Source organism: Pholcus phalangioides, unplaced genomic scaffold (genome assembly GCF_987345545.1).
Source record: "Pholcus phalangioides strain wild (caught in Gottingen) unplaced genomic scaffold, Ppha-v1.0 ptg000004l_1, whole genome shotgun sequence".
In the NCBI taxonomy this organism is placed as follows: domain Eukaryota; kingdom Metazoa; phylum Arthropoda; class Arachnida; order Araneae; family Pholcidae; genus Pholcus; species Pholcus phalangioides.
Window position 1 is genome coordinate 7,965,731 of NW_028301597.1, and position 27,968 is coordinate 7,993,698.

At 35.7% G+C, this 27,968-nt stretch overlaps 1 protein-coding gene and 1 long non-coding RNA gene across 8 annotated transcripts in view; one reads left to right on the forward strand and one right to left on the reverse strand.

Annotated features, from left to right (window-relative positions):
• Nucleotides 1-27,968, forward strand: part of LOC149086517 (uncharacterized) — a 183,784-nt gene that overhangs the window by 148,724 nt on the left and 7,092 nt on the right. For all 5 annotated transcript variants that reach the window (XM_089255975.1, XM_089255976.1, XM_089255978.1 and 2 more), the window contains 2 exons: nucleotides 15,317-15,409; nucleotides 16,099-16,194. In XM_089255975.1, coding sequence (XP_089112101.1) covers nucleotides 15,317-15,409; nucleotides 16,099-16,194 — 189 coding nt within the window. The remainder of the gene's footprint in view (nucleotides 1-15,316; nucleotides 15,410-16,098; nucleotides 16,195-27,968) is intronic.
• On the reverse strand, nucleotides 7,392-10,817 carry LOC149086521 (uncharacterized). Of its 3 annotated transcripts, XR_016196124.1 has the most exons (3): nucleotides 10,323-10,817; nucleotides 8,732-9,042; nucleotides 7,394-8,092 (listed from the first exon to the last, which is right to left on the reverse strand). It is a non-coding gene; the product is annotated as an uncharacterized LOC149086521 (long non-coding RNA). The 3 variants fall into 3 exon arrangements; XR_016196126.1 differs by lacking the exon at nucleotides 8,732-9,042 and having other exon boundaries at nucleotides 7,392-8,092; XR_016196125.1 differs by lacking the exon at nucleotides 10,323-10,817 and having other exon boundaries at nucleotides 7,774-8,092; nucleotides 8,732-10,058.

Below are 27,968 nucleotides of genomic sequence, written 5' to 3' on the forward strand. Positions count from 1 at the left end.
TGTCATTCCTGTAATTCTCTATCTCTTGATCGTACGAAGTTAACACCTGGAGAAGCAGTAGAATTTTTAATGTCACCAACACTGCGCATAGCTGAATCCATGGCGACAGCTATTTCGATGGCATGTTGTAAAGTTAAATTTGGTTCAGCGACCAACTTCAGAGTACTTTCATCACATTAAATTCCACAAACTATTTGATCCAAGAAATTGCCAAAACATATGATCCAAGAAATTGCCAAAATTGAAATATTTTGACATGCGACACAATTCCACGATGAAAGTTTGTATCGATACCCCTGGCAAACGATTTCTCTTGAAAAATTTCAGAGTCTCAATAGTCTCTAAAGGGGTCAGTTCAAAATATGTTGTTAGAAGCTGAACCAACTGCACAAAAGTTTTGTCAGTGGGTAACGCAGGAGAAAGCAAATCGGACAGCCTACTGTAAATTTCTGAGCCTACTACCATAAAAAATATGGCTCTATTGCAACGCAAGAAAGTTGCATTCCCGGTTCAATTAATGATTTCCTGACCCATTATTGCACTACAGATGACAAGAATGAATCAACACTTTTTTCTTTGTTTTAAAACATTTATTTTAACATTTCGAGAATCAGATCGTACACAATTAATATTTCATTCAACCTTGGTTATAAATATTAGATTTTTCGTTAAAGTTCTTATAACAACAGCTTCTAGAAAAAGTTTTGATCTCATCAATTACATAGCATCGGACCACCGTCACAAGAGTCATACGGTTCAATTGAGAGGTTCGTCCCAACCATCATTCGATGATGTCACCGCGGCAGCGGGGAACCAGGCGGCAAACGGCATCTCCGATGAACTTCCGTACCAGTAGAATCGATGTTTTCCAGTTCGATCAGTAACGTAACGGCCATGTGAAGAAATCTGATGACCAGAATTAGCACATGATGTTGGTAGAGGCAATCGGTAACCAGGCAGAGCTGTGCGTAAATCCGCTACTCAATCAACGGTTCATGACGATGCAAAAGGCGATGTCTGGCGTGCACCCGACCAGGCACAACGCCTTAGTAGGAGCAGTTCAGTGCATTGGTGACTCAGTATATTTGCGCCGTTTCCAGCATACCGCCGCTATTTAAAAGGCTATTCCCAGCATCCCCTGCTTCACCATTCAATCAGGATGTGTGATCTTCTGCTGTGGAAAGGCAAGTGCTATTTGCATAAATATTCAGAATAAAAATACAATGACATGAAATCTTGCAATACTGATATGATCTAGGACTATTCCATGGGGGGGCCCAAGGTAATGTTACTCTCGAAGGGCATCCTCAATTTTATTCGCAATGAAATATTGCTTCAAATGCGCAACATATTGTGACCACTGGTCGACGGATGTATTAAAAGCTTGAACGCTTCCCAATGTCATGTTCACAAAAATAACATTGAAAATCTTCATAAATTACTGTCGTCAACTTAAATAATTCTCGTCGCCAGTGTTGTGACCGGGTGGTAAGGAGCACTCTACAACAGTGTATGCAGGAAAACACAACGAAGGTTTAATCCATTAATGTGAACATTAATGATACATTAGAAACTAATCACGATGCAGTTAAACGTACAGGCACGCGAACACACATGGGCATCACCGGGGAAGACATAATGAAAAACAAGCAAACAGAGCGCCCACAACAGGGTTGCACAGGATATATATAGACATACGAAAATTCCAGTGGCGCCACCTAAGGTTTATAAACACAAATATGCAACAATTCCCATACAGAAGAATTTTCATGAACGTTGCTTACAACATCAAAGAAATCACAACGATTAATTTTTTCTTTCTTTTGTTTTTATGACATGTCTTTTTATGAAAATTCCCCATTTTTCCCAAATTTTTGATAATTTTACCTACAGTTGGTTATATTTTTAGCAAAAATTTGTGGTCTCATATTTATTATCCCAATTCATCGTACCGTTCTAGATCTTATTGTGGTCAATGAACAACTTTATTTACATTATTTGATTGCATCTGATTACATATTTGATAAAAAAAAAAATCAAGTATGTCAGCCTCGCTTGTAATGACTAGAGCCCAGAAGTTTAGGCACTAAAAATGGTTGAAATAGGCAGGTAAAAAAGCACTAAAATGCCTAAAATAGGCATTTATGGCACGAAAATTTCAAAAAAGGCATTTTTACCAACAAAGTTTAAAAATAGGCAAAAAAAGACATTTATTGCATTTTGCCTGAACTTCCGTGCTCTAGTAATGATGAATCATTTCTACCAAAAAATTTTGCAGAATTTTTTATATCGTTTTAACCGTGTTTGGCTGTATAAATAAAGTATTTTTTTGAATTATAACTTTATGATCTGCAATTGCTGAACTGGTCAAACTTTTTTTTATCAGTTATTGGCGCCTAAAACTTTTTTTTGTAGATACCAAATTTCAGGCTGAGGGCGGCACGAAATGTTTTGCACGCTATAATCTGTTTTGCTTATCGAGAAACTTATGAAAGTGGTATTTTAACTCAAGTAGAGAATTACAGTAGTCTCGCGATAATTTGAGGAGGATTTAACCTATGCGACCTCCGATTAAGTAAACAATTAAGGGATAATGCCATTGTCCACCATTACAAAGAAAATGGTCAAACTTGCACATCTCTCGATGACCCCCGAAAGTTGAAATGGTCTGTGTTCTTTCAAGGGAGTCTATAAAATACATGAATCAGAAGACATATTTCAGGGCACTTTTTGCCTTTTACCGACATCAATTGTACGTATTTTTCTTGCCCTGCGCATAGGCGGAGATAGACTTGGAAGTCTGGGGGGCATGATGATGAGGATGTCAATTCATATATACGCATATACATTTTGATTTTATATTAGGTTCCCTCTACTTCATTGATTCTTTAATAGTAAATTATATCTGACCTGCGATTTCTTCTATTTTTCTTCCTGCTCTTCTGCAGCTGATATAATTGCACGAGGTAAACAGTGAATAGCAAGAGCGCGTCGTCCATTGTGGACATCAACTATCACAAGCCGGATCGCAAGAAAAAACGGTTGAAAAATCGTTGCGTGTAGACAGCTCCACGATTTTCAGACCTGTTTGGTTCGACCCCAGAATGGATGACAAAACCGTGCGTGTAAATGTGCCTTTATTTCGTATTTTAAATTAAAATTGAGAAAAAAGTAGTACAAAAAAGTCGTACCACCTTTTAGATTGCAAAAGATGTCAGATTCAATAGAATTACACCGTATATACATACATATACATTTGTCTCAAAATCTTATAATAATGTTGCCAATCTCGTATGAATTTATGACAAATTACATAAACACACATACAAATCACTAATCGCTTGTTTTCATTAAACTAATAAAGATTATATGAGACTTGCTCAAAACTACACTAAATTTCATCTTTAACTACTCAAATGCTTATAGTAGACATTCAACTATCCTGCCACCCAATCACAGGTCCAAATTAATTATTTTTATTTCTTTGAGTTGTATTTATGACTGCCTCAAGGTCCATATTGGCTAGCCTAGGTACGTGGGTGGGTATGGAGGGGTTCGAATAAATATCCCTTAAAGACAGGCAGCACACGCCATTCCTCCTCCTTTTATTTTTCTAATTATGATAACGGGAATTCAATTTCTTTGGCTTTCATAGCATACCGCTATTCCTTTTCTGCAATTTTGGCAGAGGCAATGGATTGGCACCCCCACTCAAAAGTCATGTTAAAAAAAAACACGCATAGCAATCATTCTTTATTCGATTTTCTGACTCCCAGACCACCCAGTGTCTGGCTAGGGAGAGTTGGCCCTATGCTAGATGGCTATCTGTCTGTAATTGCTTGAAAACGATGTTCCATAATATCTCCTCACATTGACAAACTTTTATTTTTCTCCCCTCTTCCAGGATTACATTTACTACACAATCACCATAACCAGCACCCAAAAGAATGTTGATGAATGGTCAAAACATCTTTGTCTGCTTTTTAAATGGCAGCTTCTTTGTATGAAAAGTCTCCGGACAATTTCTTGTCTTTACAGTTATTCCAGGGGTTCTGAAATTCCATTTTATAAAATGATCTCGTGAGCAAAGGCCTCCGAAGGAAAGCCTCCCAAAAAGAAAGACTATTTTCGCCCGAAGCTACATCTATAGTTTGTTTCTTGGCAGTGAAAACATATGTACTCGGATAGAATTTTTTGTGAAAATAGAATCATTCTATTTAAAATTCTAATAGTTTAATGATTATTCTATAGTTTTTATTTCTGTAGTTTAAATCAAAAATAATCTAAGTCTATAATTTTTAATCACTATTGAATTTCTGAGAATTTTGAATAAATATTTTAAGAATGACTCGGAAAAAGAAATACTCTCAAAGTATTTTGAATCAAACTGATTACAAAATGTATTTTGTACCTTGTGGGGAGGGGGAAACACCCTCTTCTGAGCTGAGATAACACTGTTTTTTGAAGTAAAAAGTAATCCTGTGTACGCTACCTCATATATGTATAGGCCTATAAAAACTATTTTATTTACTGCCAAAATTTTCAAGTGCTACAAAACTGATAAATTAAACTAATAACTGTGCTACAAAAACAATATTTTTGCTGCTACAGAAATCAAATTTTCATTTTCCACCTCGTGAATGTTATGTACCGGCAGATTTGAACACTCAAAAGAATGCAGATTGTTGTTTTATGGGAATAAAATAAAATATGCATCTAAAGTCTGTTCCAGATAACTTGGGTCCGGATGTAAATTAACCGCTTTACCAATTTTTGATATCACTCTGCATCTCTATTGGAAGTAATTTTACCCGCACCTTCATTACATATTATGAAGCACAAGTTTTTTTTTCAAACTTGAGATTGTAAATTCATTATAAAAGAATTTTCCTGAGATAAAAGAAAAATTTTCACGGTTTTCTAAATTTCATTGAAATAAAACCTGTTGATAACACTAATTGAAATGACACTGCTTTAAAATAAAAATCTCTAAAAAAAATCTATAAGGTATTCTGTCCTTATCATGGCACTCTCCTCAAGAGTTGATGACAGGGCCCAACCTGGGGACCTCAGATAATTCTTGTCATTTTTTTGTTTTTTCATGCTACAAGTTTACTATAGAAGAGCTCTTCATAGTTTGGTTTGAAGACCCCCGAAAGATCCCAGCCTAGGAGACCTTGCTGCTGGATATGGTGACCATGGTCATTATAAAAGCTTGAGAGACCTCATTTTATGGAAGATACTGGAAAGTCCTCAGTTTTTCCTATTACTTTTTTTTCGAACTTCTACAATTTTGTTTCTGAACTAATTTATGCCATATGATTTTCCTGTGCCGGATATGCTACTAATCATAATATAAAACAAATTATGAACAACTTACCGTTATTGTGTTGCCGCTTTTTATTTTTCTTGAGGGTCTATATATTTAAATATTTCATAATAATCCACGGGCTGTGGCAGTTCCTATTTGATGAGTCATCCAGTATTTCGTTTCTTCAACCTGTTGATATTCTGTTTCTGCCAAGACAATACGGTTTTTTATCCATGCGTACATTGCGAGCCATGACCTCACCATCCAGCAGCAAGAGCTTCTGAACTGGGATCTTTACTGGGGTCCTCTGGCCATACTTTCTCTCAGGCCACTCCATAGGGCATCTATAGTGTCTGTCACAATGAGGCTAACTGAATCAAAAATGAGCAGTATGCTTTTGAACCAGATTTTCAAAACTTCACCTTCATGTGTTCGTGATAAACTTCAGACTTTTTTTCATCTCGCCACCATTGATGAAACCAATATTACTGTCTCCCAACAAGCTGCTCAAATGGAACTGTGAAGCAGGGGCTCGACCATCTACTTGTCGTTCATAACAACCTGTCCCTCGCTGAAGGACAATTCTGAAAGACAAGCTGAAGGACAAAATTCTCAGCGACAATTCTGAGCGACCATTTTCCACTCGTTGAAGATTGTCGTTCAGACCACGTGATACGATAAGTACGCGAAAATGCTTCTTCGAGAGTAATTCATCTTCTGACCAATCAGCGCTATGTTAAGGAAATACAACAACTACTATGTTTTTTATTTTAATTGTTCTTCCTGCCGGTGGCAACAGAAACATTCTGTTTATTTACTTTCTGTCCCTTCCGTGTGTTTTTTTTTCCCTATCGCAATGAATGGTGCTCAACTCAAGCGATGCTCCAAGACCATCGCCGCTCAGTATGAGGTGATGATAATTTTTTTTGGAGAAACGCCATGCTTTAATTCAGGGGAAGCTGTCCTCTGACCTCACAAGTCACGACAAAAATACATGGTCACGGCTGGCGACAAAATTAAATGCTATTCCGTATGGTCCCAGCAAAGATGGGAAGGATTCGAAAAAGGTGAGTACTTCCAAGTTTGTTGAATTTTACCTTGTAATTTATGAAATATAGTTAATTTATTAAATATGTTTCATTTATAAAACCAAAAGTTTTGTTTCCTGCTGATGTTAGAAAAATTACAGAAACGAAATAAGGAAATATTGCATTTAATCGCTTAAACTAAATTTTTTTTTTAATCAACATCTCTCAAAGGAAAAAAAATCTAATGTAATTGTTTTTTATGTGGTTTATATAAACAATGGTAGAATGTTACAAAAATTAACAGCGGTCCAAACAGGCCTTTTTGAATCTGGTTTTTGAAGGTTGAATTAATGTGGCAGTTATGCATAGGATGATTATTTAAACCACAACATTTCTTTTTGTGTAGACATGGACTCACTACAAGAGTGCTGTGAAAAAAAATGTGAAATTTACTTCATCCAATGTCACATTTTCTCACAAGCGAAGAGCTTCTTTACATTGTGATCTCATTAAATTTAACTTTTGGGATACTGTGCCTATTACCTCTGGCATACAGAAATGTTTCACACATTTCCAATTGAGTTTTGTGGTCTTCCAGTTAGTGCCGTCTTAATGCATAGCCCCCCCCCCCCCCCACCAGGTTTGAGACTGCTCTGCATTTTCAGAAACTTATAACACATACAGTTGTGACATGATGGCATTGGGTTGTATCATTATTGTATATAACTGTCTGAAAGTTTGATGCATAATGGATATGATTATGAGGTATTATTTGTTAAATCTCCTTCACTTGAATACACATTTCAGGTCCTGTTGATGTATCCCTTACTGTTCCTTCCCATCAAGAGGAAACAGCCTCAGCTTCATTGAACAGGACGCCACCACAACGAAGAAAAAAAAAAAAGGATGCTATAGAAGAGCTCATACAGGCACAGGAGGAAACTGCAATAACCTTCAAAGAAGTACCCACTTCTATAAACAATCTTTCATCACAGTTATGTTACATGTTTAAAGATTTTATTGAAGTATATAAGAAAAATTAAAATTGATTTTTTTTCCTTTTTATTGGTTGAATTTGTATTGCTGTATTTCATTTAGATAGGTCACTTTTTAATCTCCCACAGGAGACTGGAGGATAATATGGCCCTGTTTACAGTTAAATTCAACCATTTAAAAATTCATGAAATGTATGCATTGGCTAACAGAGATCAGGAAATAACAGATTGGAAAGTTAAAATGAACAAACATAGGGAAGGATTAAGATCACTAAAAATATTTTAATAAAAACTATTTCCGATATCTTTTTAAAACCAAAATCAATGAATTCCTCACACCTTGATTAAGTAATGAGTCAACTCTTAGTTACATTTAGTTTCATTGTGCATTTATTATTTTCTTTTCTTGCAAAATTTGAGGTATGACACGAATTTAACTGCCAGGACAATACATTGCAGCATAAAACATTCGAAACAAGACATTTTATAAGCAATACTACATTCAAAAACTGAAAACATCACAATCAAAAATTCACAAAGATAAAACTTGGAAGACAAACGCAACATTTGTGCATGCCCTTCTGGTCAATAATGCTTTCACTCCTTATTTTTGACTGCATTCACACATATAGGTTGGAAAAACACACCTGCAGTCAGTGTTCACCGCTCAAAAAAAAAAAAGCCACACAGTTCACTAGCAATAGTCATCATTACCGCTGAGCATCCATTGCCTCGATGTTAAGAGTCAGAAGTTCTGTCTGAAATAATAAAAAAACTATGTAATGATAGTTAAAAAGACTGCATAGAAGCATGTGAATTATTAAAACCTGACATTGTGTCAGACAGAAATCATTACAAATATCCTGAAATTTAGTAATGGAAAAAAAATTTCTTTACATAAAGGGTGAGAACAGTGTGTATGTTGTTCAGACAACATACGTGTATAGTACTACAAGAATAAATTCTGTTTGATAGTTTGTATAAAGATATCACACCTTTTCTTATTTTATGTCATTGCATAGTGACAGTTTTCATGGAACGTATCATAAATGACTACTAAACCGGACATGCACCTCAGCCATATTGCTCTGCGGAACTACTAGCAAATTGATACATATTTGAATGTGTGTGTCCGTGTTGTGAACCTAATGTGAAGCTTGTTTCTGTCTAATGTTTGGTATAGTGATGCCATGTGGCACCCATAGGCATAAACTCATTGAAAATTTGGAGAGAGGGATTCAGGCTCAAATAATGGTGTCGTATAAATGCAAAAACCATATAACTGGCGCTTTTAAAAAATTAATCCCCCCCCCCCCCCACTTTCCACAGACGTTTCCCAAAATTCAAAATCATAAAGGATGATTATTGGCACGAAGTTGAAATACTATATTTCTCACCAATTGTGCGTTGACGGAGTGAAACTGCTTCCCGTTGACGTAGGAAGGCTCTGGATACTTCTTGTCAAACTTTGATGGTGCCACAACAGGAATGTGTATACAGTCTATGGCACAGATAATTCCCAGGAATTTGAGCTTCTCCCAAAAACTCTCTTGCAGGTCGACATATTGGGACATACTTATGTAGCATCAACGTATTGATGGCCTCAGTAACTGTATGGGTAGAGTTACTCACAGACTGTTCGTACATCCCCAAACTGACGTCTTGGCTCAGGCTTCTTTGGTAGGCACCAGTGACATGCACATAGAACCTGCGCAAAAGTTAAATCAAACATGAGGTAGTTGTTCAAGATATATTGTAAAACTATTATATTTGAATAAACTAATGTTATGGTAAAGTGCTACGAGAAACTTCTGTTAGAAACAAATGCCAACGCGCTCTCGGAAAATGTAACCAACACCCCCCAAAACATGAAAAACAATGACATATAGTGTAACTATCGGTTAGTAATGGAATGGTCATTATAACGAGCATATAGACTGTATACCGTATCTCTCACTCATCCCCCCAGTGCAAAAGTACAAGGGAAAAACATGCATAAGTGAGAGCAGGGCCGCAACTAGAGGGGGGAGCAGATGGGTATCGGGCACTAGACCCGAGGGGGGGGGGTGCAAATTTCATTCTGATACCTCTCCTTCAAAACGTTAGAAAGGGGCATCAAAATACTTGCTTGCCCCGGGTGACCAAGCATCTAGTTCTGGACCTCAGTGAGAGAGGCATACAAGCGACTAGCATTATTATCCATGGAGTGTGCAATCGCTTCAGTACTAACAAAAATAGGTAAACCATTAAGTGAATATTTCATTGGAACAACTGTGATGGACAAAGGGTGATCTAAACAAAATACTGTAAACTTGTTTAGGGTACTTATTAATTTTACACACACATATATACACAGGCAAGGCTTGACAAATGGAAAAAATATTTAGGCGCCTGCCCAATTTCTTATACCCATTGCGTCCATGTGCCCCCATTCCGCAGGACCTCTACGCTTGGATCTTTGCCGGTTCTTTCCAGAAAAGGTGAATTTAGAGTGTAAAACAATGAAAAATGATAGAAATCGTCCCCGGGCCCCTTCAGCCCCACCCTTGTGGGTACCATGCATGGGCCTCAGGCAAAGTTATATTCTAGGACCCCCTTAATTAACTGAAAGGGCCTGTAGCTTATAAATTTTATGCTTTCCTCACAAGAATCATAGCACCAACTCTCTCTTACGAGGCCACTTATGCACATCGGGTCGTGCCCGGAAGGGGCCCCACGTGTTAAGACGGCACTGCACAGAACTACATATTTTGTGCTTGAGTTTTTCAAAATACTTTTATTTTGAAAGCCTAGTGTTTTTTAATGAATATCAAAATTTCTTGAAAACATCGTGAACATAAAAAATGTATAGGCCTAAATAGGCTTACGTTAAGTACTTGATTCGTTTTCCATTATTAATAAAAAAAACATTCATTCAAAATGAAACATCACTACAATGAATAATTTCTGATTAAAATTATTTTAATTTAAATGTTAATTATTACTTACCTTTCTCTCAACTGTCAGCGGTGTCCGGTGTCTCGAGTTCCGACCTATGGGCCAACATCGGCGCGATTCCTCGAACATTTTCCTCGTAGCATTTTTCTTCAACCTAAAAAGGTTCACGAATTCTTTATCCGACAGCTTAAACGCATCCATGACGTATCTATTTCAAACTGGAGCACGTGCAGGCATTTGAGAATCGTAATAATCATTTAACAACACGTAAGTCGACGCCATCGCCATTGTCAAGCCTACTGAAATAATTGTCCTTCCGCTGAACGAGAGGTTCCCGGCTCTCGTTCACAATTGTCCCTCCCAGCGATCCGCATTTATCGTTCACGAAGAATATGGTCGCAAAAACTTCCCTTTTATCGCTCATAACGAGAAATCGCTAAGTGAACGATAAAATCGTTACCGGGGACAAGTAGATGGTCGAGCCCCAGGGTTGGTAAAATAATGGGTTTTTTTGAAGAAAAAAAACAAAAACTGGGTTTCTTTGGTTTAAACCGGTTTTTTTGGTTTGAATAGCATTAACATTAAAAACAATAAAATTCTTAAAAATCATTAGATCTTATAATATAAGTGTAATTAAAATAAAATGTTTATTAATGTAATTAACACTATTTCCATGTTAATTAATCAATAAATATTTCTTACATTTTAACAAAAACCAACTTTCGCAATTTATTTTTTTTGCATAACTCAATGACTGAGATTGAAAATTCTTAATTTTATTATTAACCATATAATATATAAAGATGTTTTCTCCAGTTAATTTCAGTATTCTTAATTAGAAAGCTATTTTGCAAAAACTATATTAAAAAGTGAATATATTTAATGGAGCACAAATAATGCAGATTAATTAGCGATGATTTACGATATACGTTGTGATTATAACTAGGGGTGTGGTAGCCCGGTCGATAAGATGCTCGCCTAAAGTACCAAAGGATGTTTAGAGGTGTCGCGAGTTCGATACCCAGTTCGTCCTTGTCAGAAAACTTTCCTGACACAGGGTTACAACAAAAAACGGCGACTTGACCGCAGCAAAAATTGCTACCGCAGGGAGTCCCCCATCGAGGGGTTAGCGCACCAACCTCTCGATGAGTATGAAAAACAAGCCTGCCGTTCGGAATCGGCAATAAATTGTAGGTCCCGGTCTAATTAGCCCTCGTGTGCAGAAAATGACCGTGGTGCGACAAAAATGATCAAATGATCAAATGTGATTATAACTAAAGTTCTGCTTTAAAAACACTAAAAAAGTACCATTGTCAGACTTCACAATTCACATGAATATTCCTGAAATTGAATTTTAAATGGCAAAGGGGAAAATATACTTAAAAATTTAAATGTAATGACACTGTACTCATCCAACACATGGGAAATTTGCTCACAGAATGGACAAGATAGCCAGTCAGGGCAAAATGATAACTTAATTAGCATTGCACGATTTCATAGTTCATGGAAACACCACAAAAATGAAGTAATTGAACAAATAATTACAACTTAAGAAATGTTAAATATGTTGTCCACAGTGTTCTGGCTATGAAGTGAAAGCACAAAAATGTGTGTGATTGTTCACCAGCAGATCAAGAGTATGCCATGGTCATGATATGGATGCACTTGCAATTCACCTTTATTAAACTTAACGCACTCCCACTTTAATATTCCTGAGGAACTTCTAATGTATAGGGGATGCGCTGGAGCTTGCAATTCACCAAAGTTTGCAATCCGACCACTGTTCATAACATTTTGAGGTACCCTCTACAGCCAGAAGTTGCAAGGGTTAAGGTCAGGTGAACTGATGGCCGGCCATGTGTCATGTCATTCTGTTATTGTTAAAATGGGTCTTCAGCAGCTGCTTTGCTGGTATTGCAATGTGCATTTTGATAAAAGTTGTTCTATCCACACACTGGTGCTGTTGAAGTTCCGAAATGACGTGGTTGCACAAATTAGAGCTATACTGCTGGCTAAGCACAGCATAATCTACTTGCACATTATGCATTACTTGCTCTTTTTTTTCTTTTGACAAGGAAATTTCCATTGCTTCAGGAGTATCTATGTAAATTTTCAAGTCATGCTGACCAGTACTTATTGTACAGTTTAAGAATCAAACCTCTTCAATTATAATCACCCTGTATATAGCAGATTATCTATATATATAAAATTGATTTTCTGTCTGTCTGTGTGTGTGTATGTTCTCCATACAAATCTACAATTTTAGATCGATCGTCGCCAAATTTTGCATATATACCAAATGGAACCCGACTTGAATGATAGGCTACTTTAAAATTTCGTCAGACCAGGGCAAATGGGCAAAAAACTGTCCGGCAACAATGGTTTTTGGCCCTCAACAATCACTTTCCGAACGTTTACTTTGGTTACCGTGGTTCCCTAGCGATGAGTTTCAGACGTGTTTATGTCATTACAATGGTTTGTCACTTCTTTAATGCTGCCAGTTATGTATAATAGTTTATGCCGTTATAATGGTTTGCCACATTTTCAATACTCTCAGTAATGAGGCTTTTTGAATAGACGTCATAATCATCACCATCATCGCTTTGATGGTCAGGAAAAGGGTGATCCTCATAGAAATCAGTATTAAAATTGCCGATTTAACCGCATAAATACGGAAATTTAGTGGGGGGGGGGGGGTGGGGTCCCTGCCACATCAATAATTTTAAAAATTAAATTGAATTCTCGATTTTTGAATTATTGAATTCGCTTGGAGATACGAAGCCCAGAAAATTAAGTATGAAGTAATTAGCCGGATCTACTTTTGAGTTGGATATCCATGCAATAACATTGATTTCAACTTTTTATTTATATCTTCTCAAGCATGAAAATTAATGTCTCCGTATTGTCTTTTGATATTTATTTGCATAAATTCATATAGTTTAGGATGTTTTTAAAATTAGTTATGGGCCCCGTAAAGTGCATCGAAAAAATTCCACAGCTTTAATTAAGTATTTTTGGAAGCTGAAACAGGCAGAAATAGATAACTTGAAGTTCAGGGGGAGGGAATCGAAATACCTAGCACCCATCAAAAAAAAGGGGGAGGGGACTATTCATTTCTATGTTTCTTTAAATTTAGATTTGTTTATTTCATGAGTCGCGCAGGACGTCGCCATATTGGTTATCTTTAGACACGGTTTGCATGTCCCTCAAAGAAAGAGGGAGATATCACGTGGTTCATAAAGCCTCATTGAAGAAAACCTGGGCAACGCCGGGTATTATAGCTAGTTTTTCATAAATCTGTTACTACTATACAGTAGAACCTTGATTAACTGGACTTAATATTCAATAGTTTTCTTTATACTTTCACCATTGAGACGGTGATATACAGTGTGAGATGTGCTACTTATGTGAAAGAAAATGAAAATGTCTAAGGTAATGTAACTACTAGTGTGTACACTGGTCTTTGTCCTTTAGCGACAGCTGGTGTCTTTATTGGATTATAAGGCCACCTGTGTGTGTGTGCCCCTAGCATGATGGTGTCACTACTGTTGCTGCTTCTTTGTGATGGAACAAAGCAAAAAAAAAAAACCCTGTGAGATAATACACGCTACATTTAGATGTGATGCAATCCATAATAATGAATTTGCTACAGATAGAGCATCAGAATTTAGATAAAGGTTAGAAAATGTGGTGAGAATGATTTTGGCTTCTGTATATAACTTCAAATAACTAAGATACTTCATATGAGAATATATATATATATTCAGGTTACTTTTATGAGACTTATTGAAAAAAACAACTTATATCATCTAAAGATACACCATCAGAATGTGCCCAAGATTATAAAATGTGGTAAGAATGAAAAATTTTGGTTAGTAATGAACCAATATATATATATATATATATATATTATTTATTTATTTTTTCAAGGGGAAAAAATTATATTTAGGCCACTTTTATTTGATTTTTTGAAAAAACCACTTGAATAAAACCATGGTTTAAACCAAACAACCCTGCTGTGAAGTCTTTGGAAATGCATACACTCACCACGATAAGCTCAAGTGTATGTCAAAGCGCAGAGGTGGAAAAAAAGAAAATTGTCTTGTCTTAGCAGCAAACCCCTATTTATTATAATAATAACAAAAAAGAGGTAAAAAAAGAAAAATGTAAACTCTGTAAAAAAAGAGGTAAAATGTTCTTTTCTTCTACCAATCATTTTGAGTATAGCACACGTACTTTTGTTGACATTTCGACTGTATGTAGAAGGAACTAAGTTTAATCAATATTTTTGAGTCATCTTGTTAGGAGCATATGTTGAAAATTAAGTAAAAGTGAAGGGTTGAATGTGTGTATGAATTAATTTAAAAAAAATGAGTTCCTTAATGGCTTATACATTTCCTCTATTCCATTTGAGAACATACTGGTTGTTTTACAGAAACTAACAAAAACATTTGCTAGAATTCCCAGCACCTTTAACTTTGTATCTAACGTGCCTGTCTACAAAACATTGTAACCCTAAACTAAACAGCACTTGGCCCAATTCAAAGCTAGTGGACATACCAACTAGCTTTTCAAAAAATAATGATTTCTGATAAAACTATGACACATTTGTCCCAAATTGGATTGAAAATTATTTTTCAATTATTGTATAGGCAAAATAATAAGAAAAATTGTTTCACAGCTCTTTTACTCGCAGCATTGCCTCAAAGTCGGACTTTAATTTTTTGTGCAACATTTACATTGGTTGACCCTAAAGCCAATACATGAATGCTAGTAACTTTAATTCATTTGCTACCTTTTCAAATCCACTGGGACAAATGTTTCCCTCTAAAATTCTATAAAACCTATAAATTTTTTCTTCAAAGTAATGTTTTATGTTGAATATATACCTAATAAACTAATTTTAATGCCTAAAACATGGTATTCCTCTGTTTGATGGTCCTGAAAGAGTTAAGAAGAAATATTTTTTAGGTTTAACATATTGTTTTGTTTGAAATTTTTTTTTTCTCAAAAGTTTAATGTTTTTTAAATCTTATATTTTTAAGAAACTGAAACAAAGAAAAAAACACAGACTGCTACAAATAGAACTGTGAATCTGTATCGTCATCATCTAGGCATGAAGATAAAGAAATCAGAATGTATGTTCATTTTTATATTTTGATTCTTTCAGTTTAAATACATTTTATAAGATCATCGAATAAAGCTATTCATGGTTTTACAAATATTGTAATACTTCGATTTATGCTTTCCTGAGCATAATTTCTGAGTTGCTTGATTTTCTGTGAGAAATGTACATTTCTTAAATTCATGCATTAATCACTGAATTGTTGCTTAGATAGTAGAAATTGCACACATTAAATGATTATTAAGTAAAAATTATGTACATTAAATCATATGAAATAAAACGACACTCATTTTGAAGAGACTACAGTACATCAAGATGAAAACTTTGTCGTTATTTAGAAATGGAATTCCAAGTCTTGTATACCATATCTTATGTGGGCCAGATGGTATTGTTGGTCAAAACAGCATCTTGGAAACCTATTGTCTCATTTATGTCAGTGTTTACATTTGATTTTAAGGCTGTCTAGGCACCTTGAATATAACCATTTGCAGATTGATTGTATAACAATGTTTACAATTGTATAACTGATGAACTCGCTCATATTAACATAAGCAGAAAACTAATTTCACATAAAATAAACATACAGTGTGTCACATCTTCCATAGCTTTTCAAGTATTGAATTTTTTTGGTTCAGGAACTGTGTCGTGTTAATTATTTTCATTGTTCAATTATTAATTATACTTGTTTTTTGTAATTTTTAGGTGACCAGGTTTCATTCATATTTACTCACCTTGACAAAGAGCGTCCAAATCATTGTTGTTTCTTTGACATCAGGTTGGATAACCAGATATATAAAAGTATGTTATCGTTTCCATACCTCAAAAACTTTTGTTTTAAAAATAAAAAAAATTTATTCAAATTTTCGGAATTGAAAAACAATAAATAATTATACCTTGGTTGATGAGCACTTCTGCTTACAAATTCTTTTTCAATAAGTTTTTTTTTTTCGGAATATTTCTATATTAGCTTATGAACATTTCAAGTGACATGGATGTCACACACAGCAGGGCTGTGAGCTGAATTTTTCACGCATTCATTATTGCTTTCTTTCAAACCTGATTAATTTATGTCAGCCTCAGTATAACTTTTCAGATACACCTTTTTTTCATCCAGAAAGCTTTTGAACTATTTTGTGTGAAATAAATGATTAAGCGAAACAAAAAATTCATTCAAAAAACACCTATACTTGGTTTTTTTTTTCAGCTCACACATTCTTTCAGTGCAAGACTCTTAGCATCAAACTGAGCTGTCTGAACATTTTAAGAAATTATTTTTTTCTTCTGCATAAGTACGAGATGCAGAAATGTTTGCGAAATTGTTTGCACAGCGGATATCTCTGTTTACTTTTGAAACATACTATAGACACCAATTTGGATACCTATCTGTATAACCGGGTGTTGAGCAGCATTATAAAAGATGATAAAAATCAGAAGGTTTTAATGAATAAACAGCATAATTTATTAGGATGCAGAGAAATTTAGGACTTCTCATACACATGGTTTCTTGCCATCTATTTAGAAAAACATTCTGTTTTCTTCGTAACTTGCGTGCTAGGTAACAACTTTTTCAAGAAAGGAATGGGAAACATGACATCATTTTGCCACTGTGAGTTCAACTAAAGGTCGCTATACTTTCCCCCCCCCCCCCAGTGTCAATGAAATTCTGTGGTAGAGTATTTGTCGGGGAAGTGAACATGACGACGGGAACGAGTCACAGTTGCTGGTACAGTATATGTTGGACAGACGGGCAACGTGGAAGGCTGTAATGGTCACTAAGGAAAGCTGGAATCAACCGATGGATAGAGGTTCTCCTGGATGTCCTGTCTAAGTCTATGTCAAAGAATTTATCTCATTGATTTTTGACCAGAAATAAGCCTTGATAAGTAGGTTGCAAGGCAGATTGTGGTACTTCGTTACACAAATATGTGTTTGGCTTACACAGGAAGACATTCAACATGGATTGTACATCTGTAAGAATATATGTTGGCATAGATGCGTGAGTGGTGTTGTAGGTATGGGTTTCATTGAACCCATTAGTTGAAGTTGATGGATGAAATCAGATAGTTTGATGTATTCTATTGCTGACAAGTACTCACCAAGCAGTTTCAATAGTGATCCGAGAGGATTTTTGCAGAAGAGCACCCTTAATCTTTCACTGCTGATCTTATGCCTAGCAGCACTAATGGAATAGCGTCAACCTAAGCTGGATGCGATTGAATTCTGCATCTTAGGGCAGCTTTCAGTGTTGTCTCTCAATGACTCCATTCACCTGTGGATGATATGCAGTAATCTTGTGATGTTGGAATCCGAGGTATCTGCTGAAGGTCTGGAAAATATGGCTCTCAAACTGTCTTCCTTGGTCTGTGGTAATCCTTTGTGGTATGCCAAATCTGGCAAACCAGGTTGCAATTAAGGTTTTGGCGACTGTTTTGGAAGTTTGGTCGGGCATAGGTGAAGCTTCAATCCATCTGGAATATCTGTATTATCGTTAGGAAGTACCGTGAGCGAACTATGTCGAGATTGATGCGTTGAAATCAATTGTTTGGTACTTTGAATTCGGCCAGAGCGGAACAAGTGTGTTGGTGAACTTTCAAACACTGGCATGCAACGCATATTCTAGTCCATGTCTTACTATCTTTTTGATGTTGCGCCAGATGAAATGTTGAGAAACTTGTGGTGGTAGCTTTGACTCCTGGATTTGAAAGTGTATGGAGTGATTCAAAAGCTTGTCTTCGGTGTGGTTCTGAAATATAAGGATGGATGTGTCCCGTGGAAATGTCACAAACAGGCCAACAACAGCAAAATCTTCAATCGTTACACTTCACTTATAGTTTGAAAAATATGAGGCAGGTGGCAGCACTATAACAAGCATTACACAGAAACAAGCTTCACATTAGGTTCACAACACGGACATGCACATTCCAACATGTACCAATTCATTAGAGTTCGGCAGAGGAATATGGATGAGGTGCATGCATGGTTTAGTAGTAGTAGTGGTGAGATTTGTTCGAGTTCACACAATTCATTTTCACATTGAGAGCCAAAAATCGCATCTTAATCGATTGTTGATGGAGAAGCAATAGTTTTGATGCATGACAAAGTATCAGCAACTACATTGTTTGCTCTGGGAATATAATTAATATCAGTAGTAAATTCTGCAATATAACTCGATGTAGTTGTCGAAGCAAAGCTTTGTTTGGGTCTTGTTTGAAGGCATACATCAATGAGCAATGATCAATATGAATGGTAAAATGTCGTCTTTCTAGTTGTCATTGAAATGTTTAACTGCTCTATAAATAGCTATAAGTTCTGTCATACGCACAGTATTTTACTTGTATTTTACAGGGGAATGAAAAAACTGGGGGTGAATCACTGTCATGTTCTTGCTGTAGCACTGCACTGATGACATTGTCAGATGCATCTCTTACGAGGGAAATGTGCGCATTTGGTTTCGAATGAACGAGCAAAGTAGCATTGTGGAGTGCTTCCTTGACATTGGTGAAAGCTTGTAAAGCTTGTTAAGTCCAATTGAGTGGTTTCCGGCTGTTTTTTGCATGCGCTGCTAATATAGCGGTGAGTGGCCGTTGCAGGTCTGCACACTTATGTACTTATGTATGAACCGGTAGTACAAATTTCACATGCCCAAGAATTGGTGCAAGGAAGTGGCCAAAGTGGGTTGGTTGCATAAAGTTCTTGATTACATCTACTTTGGCAAATAACGATTTCAATCCATTTTTGCTAATTTCATATCCCAAGAATTTGATGGTCGGGATGCAAAATATGCATTGTGACAAATTTATGCACAGTCTGTATTGGTCAAGTCGACTGAATATTTGACACAAGTGCTGGAGATGAGTTTGCTTATCTAGAAAAGTAACCAGAATATCGTCCAAGTAACTGAATACAAATTCCAGTCCTTGTAAGACTGCATTCATGAATCTCTGGAAGGTCTGTGCTGCATCACATAATTTGAAGGTCATATACAGAAATTCAATGAGTCCAAATGGTGTAGTTATTATGGTTTTTGGAATGTCTGGCTCGTTGACTGGAATTTGTTGATACGCTCTAATCAGGTGGATTGAAGAATATATTGCCATACCATGGAGAATGTTTGAGCAATCTGTGAGGAAAGGAATCGAGTAGCGATGAGAAACAGTGATCTTGTTTAGCGCTCTAGTCTCCAGTTACCAGATTTCTTTGGTACTATATGAAGTGGACTAGACCAACTATTTTTAGAATGCTGACAAAGTCCTTATTGCATAATATGAACTCTTTTCATGTAACTTTCAACTTTTCCATGGAAAGCCGCTGAGGTCGGGCAAAAACTGGTGGACCTGTAGTCTCAATAAAGTGCTTGATATTGTGCTCTTTAATTTTCATATTTTTTGGATGTGTGGACAGAGGATATCGGGAAAACTCTTTGACTACATCCCAATATGGCGATGGAAATTGGTCGATACTCTTGTTCAGTCATCAAATTTAAGATCGAAAAATAACAAGTCGAGTCGGGCCAAGTTTAAAAATAATCTATCGGCATCAAAGCCGGTTTTATTCAAGGCAAATGAAAAGATAAGATACAAAAAAAGCACATCATGTAGTCTATATATATACACACACAATCAGTAATCCGCCCATCTGGCACTACGAACAAAACAACCAATGAAAACAGGTTTACTCGGCGCCGTATTCAAAAATGAAGATAACATCAGTATCAGAGAGAGAAAAAAAAGGGGGGGGGGAAATCTTTATCGCTCGACGCAAGCAGATCAACATAGGATGCGTGATCATAGGAAAAGAAGAATCAGCATTTCTGCCTAACAATTGCCCTCCCTCACATGATCATGAAAAAAAAATAAATGCTTATAATCGTAATACAAGATCATCCTTTTTTTTTCAAATTCAACATATTCAAAGCAAAATCGTATAAAATGATCGTTCTTTTAAACACAATATTTAAACTTTCATGAAAATGTTATCAACAAATTTTTTTAATTCATATTTACACAAAGGTTTCGTAAAAATATCGGCTAGATTATTTTTACCATTAATGTGATGTAAATCGAATTTTCGTTCATACACCAGATTTCTTAAAAAATTGTATTTTATATCTATGTGCTTAGTTCTGTTATTTTCAATAGGAGAATTTGAAAAATCAATCGCTGCTTGATTGTCGCACAAGAGTTCATTTTTGTAATTCGAGGAAAGTTTAAATAAATTCAGATCATTACTTTCATTTATTATTTGAGCAATCCACATAAGTTCCTTTGCGGCTTCAGTCAAGGTGACGTACTCAGCTTCCATAGTTGAAAGAGATACACATTTTTGTTTAAATGTTCTCCACATGATAGGTACACTATCCAATAACAAAATAATACCGCCCATGGAAACACGATCGTCTCTGTTAGCTGCAAAGTCGGAATCGCTGTAACATTTGATACTAAAATTTTCTATATTAGACAAATCAAGTTTCAAATACTTTGTATTTTCCACATAACCTAATAACTTCATTAGACAGTTCCAATGCATCAATCTGGGATTTTCTTGGAATTGTGAGAGGATATTAACGGTGAAACTGATATCTGGCCTAGTGCGACCAGCGATATACGATAAACATCCTATCACATTTCTATATGGCAATTTTTCCATTTCTCTGGTCTCCGCTTCGGAGTTAGGACAGCTTAATTTGGATAACAAAGTTCCCTTAGCTATTGGCAAAGATGACATAGGAAATTTAAATTTCCTAAAAATATCACATATTTTACCGATATAATCTATCTGATGAATGAAAAACTTTCCTTCAATTTTCTCAAAATTGACACCTAGGAGTTTCCTAGTTTTCCCTAATATTTTAAAATCAAACTTTGATTTTAACTTAGATATGATCTCATCAATATCGCGATTTAGTTTGCTAAAAACAACAATATCATCCACGTAAAGTAATAATACTACTTTGCCGTCATAAGTGTATACGCAATTACACCAGTTCAATTTTTTTAAAGTTTAGTTTCTCTAAAACGCTGTGAATCTCGAAAAACCATTCTCGACCACTTTGGCACAATCCGTAAATAGCTTTATTCAGCTTACAGACATAATTTGGGTACTTGTTGCTGGTAAAACCTTGCGGTTGATGCATGAAGATTTCTTCATTGAGATTAGCATATAAATATGTGCACTTTACATCAAGTTGACAGTGTGTCCAGCCAAGCAAGCAGACTAATAATGTAAAAAATAGTCGTATTATTGAAAAATTGATGACAGGGCTAAAAACTTTGTCGTATGTTTCCCCTTTACGCTGTTTATATCCCTGAGCAACAAGACGTGCCTTTTACCGTACTATTTCTTGTTTTTCATTTCTCTTGACGGTATAGACCCACCTGCTTCCCACAATAGGGGTATTATTGGATTTATGCACTAAATCCCAGACATTTCTATCTGACATTATTTGCATTTCATCCATCATGGCTTTATGCAACTGCTCCTGTTGCGGAGATCTTGATGCATCATTATAATTCTTCGGAATATCAATGTCAACAAAATATGTTTGTGGTGTAATATTAGAATCAATATCACTATTTTTCATTACACCTGAATATATATTTTTTCCGCTGAAATCAAAAAAGTTTTTATCGTATTTGATATTATGAGCTCGGCATCTTTATGAGATCTTAATCTCAAATTAGTTCCTTCAATCCTGTAGTATACGTCGATGCGGGAGCTATCTTTTCTAGGTATAACCTTTCTCACCCAAATACGTGCAGTGTCTCGATTGGATGTTTCGGCATTGTCAAAATTGGATTTAAATTCTTTCTTCACAACATCTAACTCCTCAGATTCCGAATCACCTTTTATATCGTCCAACTTCTCGGGTTTACGATCACATTCTGAGTCACTTTCAAGATCACTTTCAGATCCACTTTTAATGTGGATAAATGTTGGTCTTGTGTCCAGGACGGTTTCTCGATCACAGTTCTTAAAGGTAACATTTATAGTTTCAATTGTATGCATCTCGTCGGGTATCCAGATACGATAACCACGAGTGTATAAAGCATAGCCCACCATGATGCCCTTCTTGGCTCTCAAACTTAATTTATTTCTTAGCTGTTTAGGCACTCCAATGTATACTGTGCTACCAAATATCCTCAAATGTTTTACAGACGGCTTTTGGCCACAATATAATTCAAAGGGACTTTTTGTCTGTCCATGGTGACATACTCTGTTCCAAGTGTACGTGAAGCACAATAGAGCTTCCGCCCAAAAAGTGTTACTCAAATCTGCATCTTTCAGCATGGTTTTAATGGCATCCAAAGCTGTATAATTAAAACGTTCGCTAACCCTGTTTTGCTCGGGCGTGTAGGTGTTTGTGCGTTCAGTTTTAATACCTTGTCTAGAAATTCACAAAATTCATTGTGTGTAAATTCCATCCCGTTGTCAGTTCGGATATACTTTTGTTGGCAAGGACGATAAGATTGAAATCACATCACAAACTGGGAAGAAATTGTTCGTAGCAAACAAAGAAAATGGCCTATATTACTGTAAGCCTACATATCCCAGACGAATCAAAGCACTAAGTTTATCAGTTGAAGGAAACTTAAAGGAGTGGCATAAAAAATATTGTCATATTAATTTGAAGTACATTACGTGGACGAGTCAGTCTGGAAGCGTCCTGGGCATCCCTGCTCTAAAATACGAGAATTTAAATTGCGAAGATTGTAGACTGGCAAAATTGAGAAGAAAATCCTTCAAGTCCATATCAAAAGTAAGATCATCCAAACCCTTGGAACTTTTGCATATGGATGTTTGCGGGCCTCTTCCTACTATTTCTAAAGGAAAAACCCGATATTTTCTGACTATTACAGATGACTTTTCTCATAGGGTACACTACAACCTTTCGGTTTGTGTTACAAGTTTCATGGGTCAATTGAGTGTTCCGGAACTGTGCCACGGTGATCTCTAAATATGCTGCAAAATATTTAATGATCAGAAAACGTCCCGTGGGGTCACTTGAATGACATGTAAATATGCCATGGGTCACTTGAATGATGTGCAAATGTACCTGGGGTCACTTGGAGTGGTCTGGAACTCTGCCGTGAGTCACTTAAGTGTTGGTAAACAGTGTCGCAGATCACTCAAGTGATCTAGGAATGTGCCACAGCTCACTTATGTGAAGTGGAACAGCAGCTCGGGTAACTTGAGTAATCTGGAGCTGTGCCGTGGTGATCTGTAAATATGATGCGAGCCACTTGAATGACCTGAAACTGCCACAGGCCTCTTGAACGATCTGGAAGTGTATCGCTTAGTTCATTTTTACAAAATTAGGTTTGAAAATGTGGGCCACAACAGATGACTCTGGGACCACATTCGGCCCGTGGGCGATGGGTTAAGCACGCATGCTCTACATTTCTATGGCACCTAGACAGATTTTCTTTCTTCGAAAAGCAGGGAGGGGGGAATGGATCAAAAGATCATTAAGTGGACTTTTCAAGTAACAGTAGAAATTTGATTAATTTCTTTTTAGTTCTGCCATTTGCATTGTTTTTGATCCCACATTCTGTGAAAATGAAAGATATTTAAATTTGTTAGGGGGAGAGAGAGAGAGAGAGAGAGAGTGTGTGATTGAGTTTCTTGAAATATCAATAGATAATACTATAATTAAAATATATAAGGTGTGAATCTCAATGACACATTTTTAAATGCCACGATAATTTGGGAATTCCATTTTTTCCTTCCTATTTTTCCTACTTTTTTTTCCAAATTTTCACTTTTAGGCCTGAAGTGATAAATAAATAAGAAATTAATAATTAAAAATTTTGATGCAAACAGTGTTAGTGCAATTAAAAAAAACAATTCAATTATGAAATAAATGAGGTAGAGAGCCGAAGGTGTAAGTAAAACAGACAAGAAGAATATATCTATGTATATACTATAATTGGAAATTTCAGTAACGGAAGTTGTGTGTAATGAAGAAATTTAAGTTGTATAGGTATATGTCATAATGTAGATTACGAAAGAGGGTGTTGGTTTGGAGGTGGAAGAAAGAAGGAAATGAAACATCTCGGTGAGAATCAGAAATATTGTTCAATGTCAGTACTGTAATTGAAAGGTGAGATTTGATTAATCTTCTAAACATGTATATCAACAGGGCTGCAACTAGATGCTTGGTCACCCAGGGCAAGTGTGCATTTTGACGCCCCCCCCCCTTGTAATGTTGAAGGAGAGGTTTCAGAATGAAATTTTCGCTCCTCGGGTCCAGCGCCCAGAAACGTTGTCGCATGTCCAACAGTCAACCACTTGTCCATCTTTAACTCCATGGCCTTTTCACTCGATCCCATTATTATACATCACTTCATTTCACTTCCGACACTTACCCCCTTTTATGTTTATTTTTTCATAAAAATGACTCTAGTCTATCGTTTCAGTCAGCGGATAGTGCTGGGGCTTCAGCACCACACGACTGCATCGTGTTACTCCAATGGGGACGGATGTTTGTCCTCTTAACGACTGTCCAGTTGGCCTTCTTGGCGTGGTGTTGTCATCCCGGACTGTCGGACCAGCAGGTGGGAGCTCTACAATTCTGAACCAGGCTCAGGGCATTCAGTCTTTTTCAGGTGGAACTGATTTCCTTTCACAGATCCCCTTGGCATCTTGATAATGAAAGATCTCGGGGTATCTGCCCTGCGCTCGATTTCACCCCACGTCTTCATGTCCGCCACCCACACTGTGTCTCCTACATTCAGTTGCTCTCAAGTGCGGACACCAAAGCCGCTTGAAAGATAAGCGTATCCACTCAATGGTAAAGAATGGCCGCGGAATTGATAGCAGCGCCATCTGAAGTGCGGAAGAAGAAACTTTCAGACTGATGGGCGTGGCTTCCACGCCCCTTTACTTTCGTTAGTACGATTTTATCATTGACATTTTTATTATTGTAGTCTATTGCTACGAAATCGAGAAATTCCTCAGAGAAGCAGCAAATTTTTTCTTAGGAGACATTTATGTTAAAAAATACAGATCAGTCAATTTGCAATCGATACTCTATTTATTATCTTCATAACCCCCCCCCCCCACCCACCCCGATCAACTTTAATATTTCGCGATTGTGTAGTGAGCTAATTTTTTAAAAAAGCAAAGAAAATTTACTTTGTTTTTAATGCATGTAAATTGTATCACTATCCAAACTCATTCAGACAAAATGCTTAAAGTACAAAAACAATTTTCAAACAAAACTTTTATTACAGAAAACTTTACTTAACAGTAAAGTATACCAAACCATTCTATAGTAAAAATATCGGGCCATTCTATGGTAATTACAGCCCACTATTGACTGATAAATATAAGACTGATAAGATGAGTTTTTTCCTTCCTTAAAAAATTAACATCGCAAATAATAAATATCTTCACAACATCCAGTCTTCTGTATATCTTGATAAATATCAGTTCATTCTTCAATGAAAATATCAAGCCATGCTCTGATTACAGCCAATGCTCCACTGTGAAATATCAGTCCATTCTGTGCTAACATACTAAGCTATTTTTTAATTTTATGTTCATGAAACACCAATCCTGGAAATGTCTCACAAACACGACCATTGGCATGTAGTTTTTCAGCAGAAATTCCTATGAGTTTCGGGTTGTTACAGGCAGCTACTCATTTTTGACACCTGCAAAGAAAAAAAAAATTGTACATGAGAAATCTATTTTTCATTAAGGAAAGTAAAAAAATAAATAAATAAAAATGAAAACTTATGATTACAACAGTAGGGTATGAAAAAAATCATGATTTTTTTTCAAACTATTATTTTGATTTGAATTAATTATTTTGTGAACTAAAAATCAACTGATTGTTTACCAAGAAAATCTTGATATTTATTAAGAACTTTTATTTCATCTTATTTTTCAAATTTAACTAATTAGTTTTTCTTATATTATTCTCTATATATATTTAGCATATCTTCTATATTTCTTTTAATTGAGAAGTTTCTGACTATCACATTCCCATATCGTCTCCTGAAGCCAGAACCATGAATGTCCAAAATTCACCCTTTTTTGTTATCAGAAAGTTATTTTGCTTTCTAATCACATTTCAGGCAAAACTGAAATGCATATGTGTATACTATCGAAACACGCCACAAAAAGCATTTTAGGAAAATAAATTCTGTGGAGTAACATGAGCAGAGTGAACATTAAAATGTCATTTCTTACGTTTTTTTCCCATGGACTTTCATGCTTTGACGACAAAATTTTACATATATACCACTAGGTTATTTTTACTTAAACTATTCAACTAAATTCCGTTGTTCAAATCACCGAAATTTTACGTCATAATTTTAACCAGTCTACTCTGCAGAACAGTATGAGACTAATGCCATTCCTCGATAGTATTTTTATGTAAGCAAGAATTTTTTTGAACAGATTTTTTTTCAGAGAAATGTAGCTTGGTTGACTAAGTATTACCGCCATAGCAATTTATAGTTAACATATTTTGTTAAAATAGTTTCATAAAAATAAATGTGAATTTTAAACAAATCTTAACTCACTTCACAAATGTGAACAATTTTTTTATAATCTAAATCAGTTGTTTTCCTCTTTGATCAGACGAAATAATTAGGAGTTAGGACACCACAGAATTTGAAATAGGGTCGACATGCCCTGGAAAAGTGAAAAAAACATTATTATTGGACCTGGTTTTCCAGGTACAAAAATAGCTTCTACAAAATTTATGAGGTCTACATATCTTTGTGATTCAGGGCTTGACTGACAAACTATAACTATACTCCACATGAATGAAATTACAATGTTTTGAAATTAAAAAATTTCAATGAGTACCATAGTATTTTTTAAAATTTGTGTACAAAAGAATTTCAATTTTTTATGTCTTTCCAAGCAAAACTTTTGGAAAATTTATCCTTTTTTTAGAAAAATTATCCTGTTCCAGATTGAAAATCTGGGACATTTTTTTCTCGACCATGAACAGATTTTCTTCCAGAAATGGGAAATATTTTTTTCTTACATTTGTTTGTCACATTATACATGAGCTTTCCCAGTATCATTATCACCAATTATTTTATTTAAATTAACATTAACTAGATAGTTTATTAATTGCGAATTTACATTAATTACAAGTAAAAACGTGCTGCCCTGACATGTCTACCCCCTCAACGTCCGTGAAAATGAATTGAAATATTACAATTATATATATGTGAAAGTGCAGTGGAAAATCGATTACCTTCTATCATCAAAGCACGTTATTATTACCCCTACCAATGTTAGGCTCTTTCCCCTTCAGTGAAATTTCGCGCATTTTTACGGTTCTAATGTGGTGTAATGAAAATTATGGATGAGAATGACTGACTATAGCCCTGATAAATCAATTCTTTTATCATGTCCTAGAAAATAATATAAAATATAAAATGAAGGAAATTTTTCACTTACCTGTTGCTGTCTTTCGGAAATTTATACATGTGAACACCAGTTTTTGAGTTCATTTTGCAACCATCAAATCTGCAATAAAACTTCGGATACGCGGACATATTCAATAAATATAGCTACAAGGTATGTAGAGAATTTTAGTTGGCCCT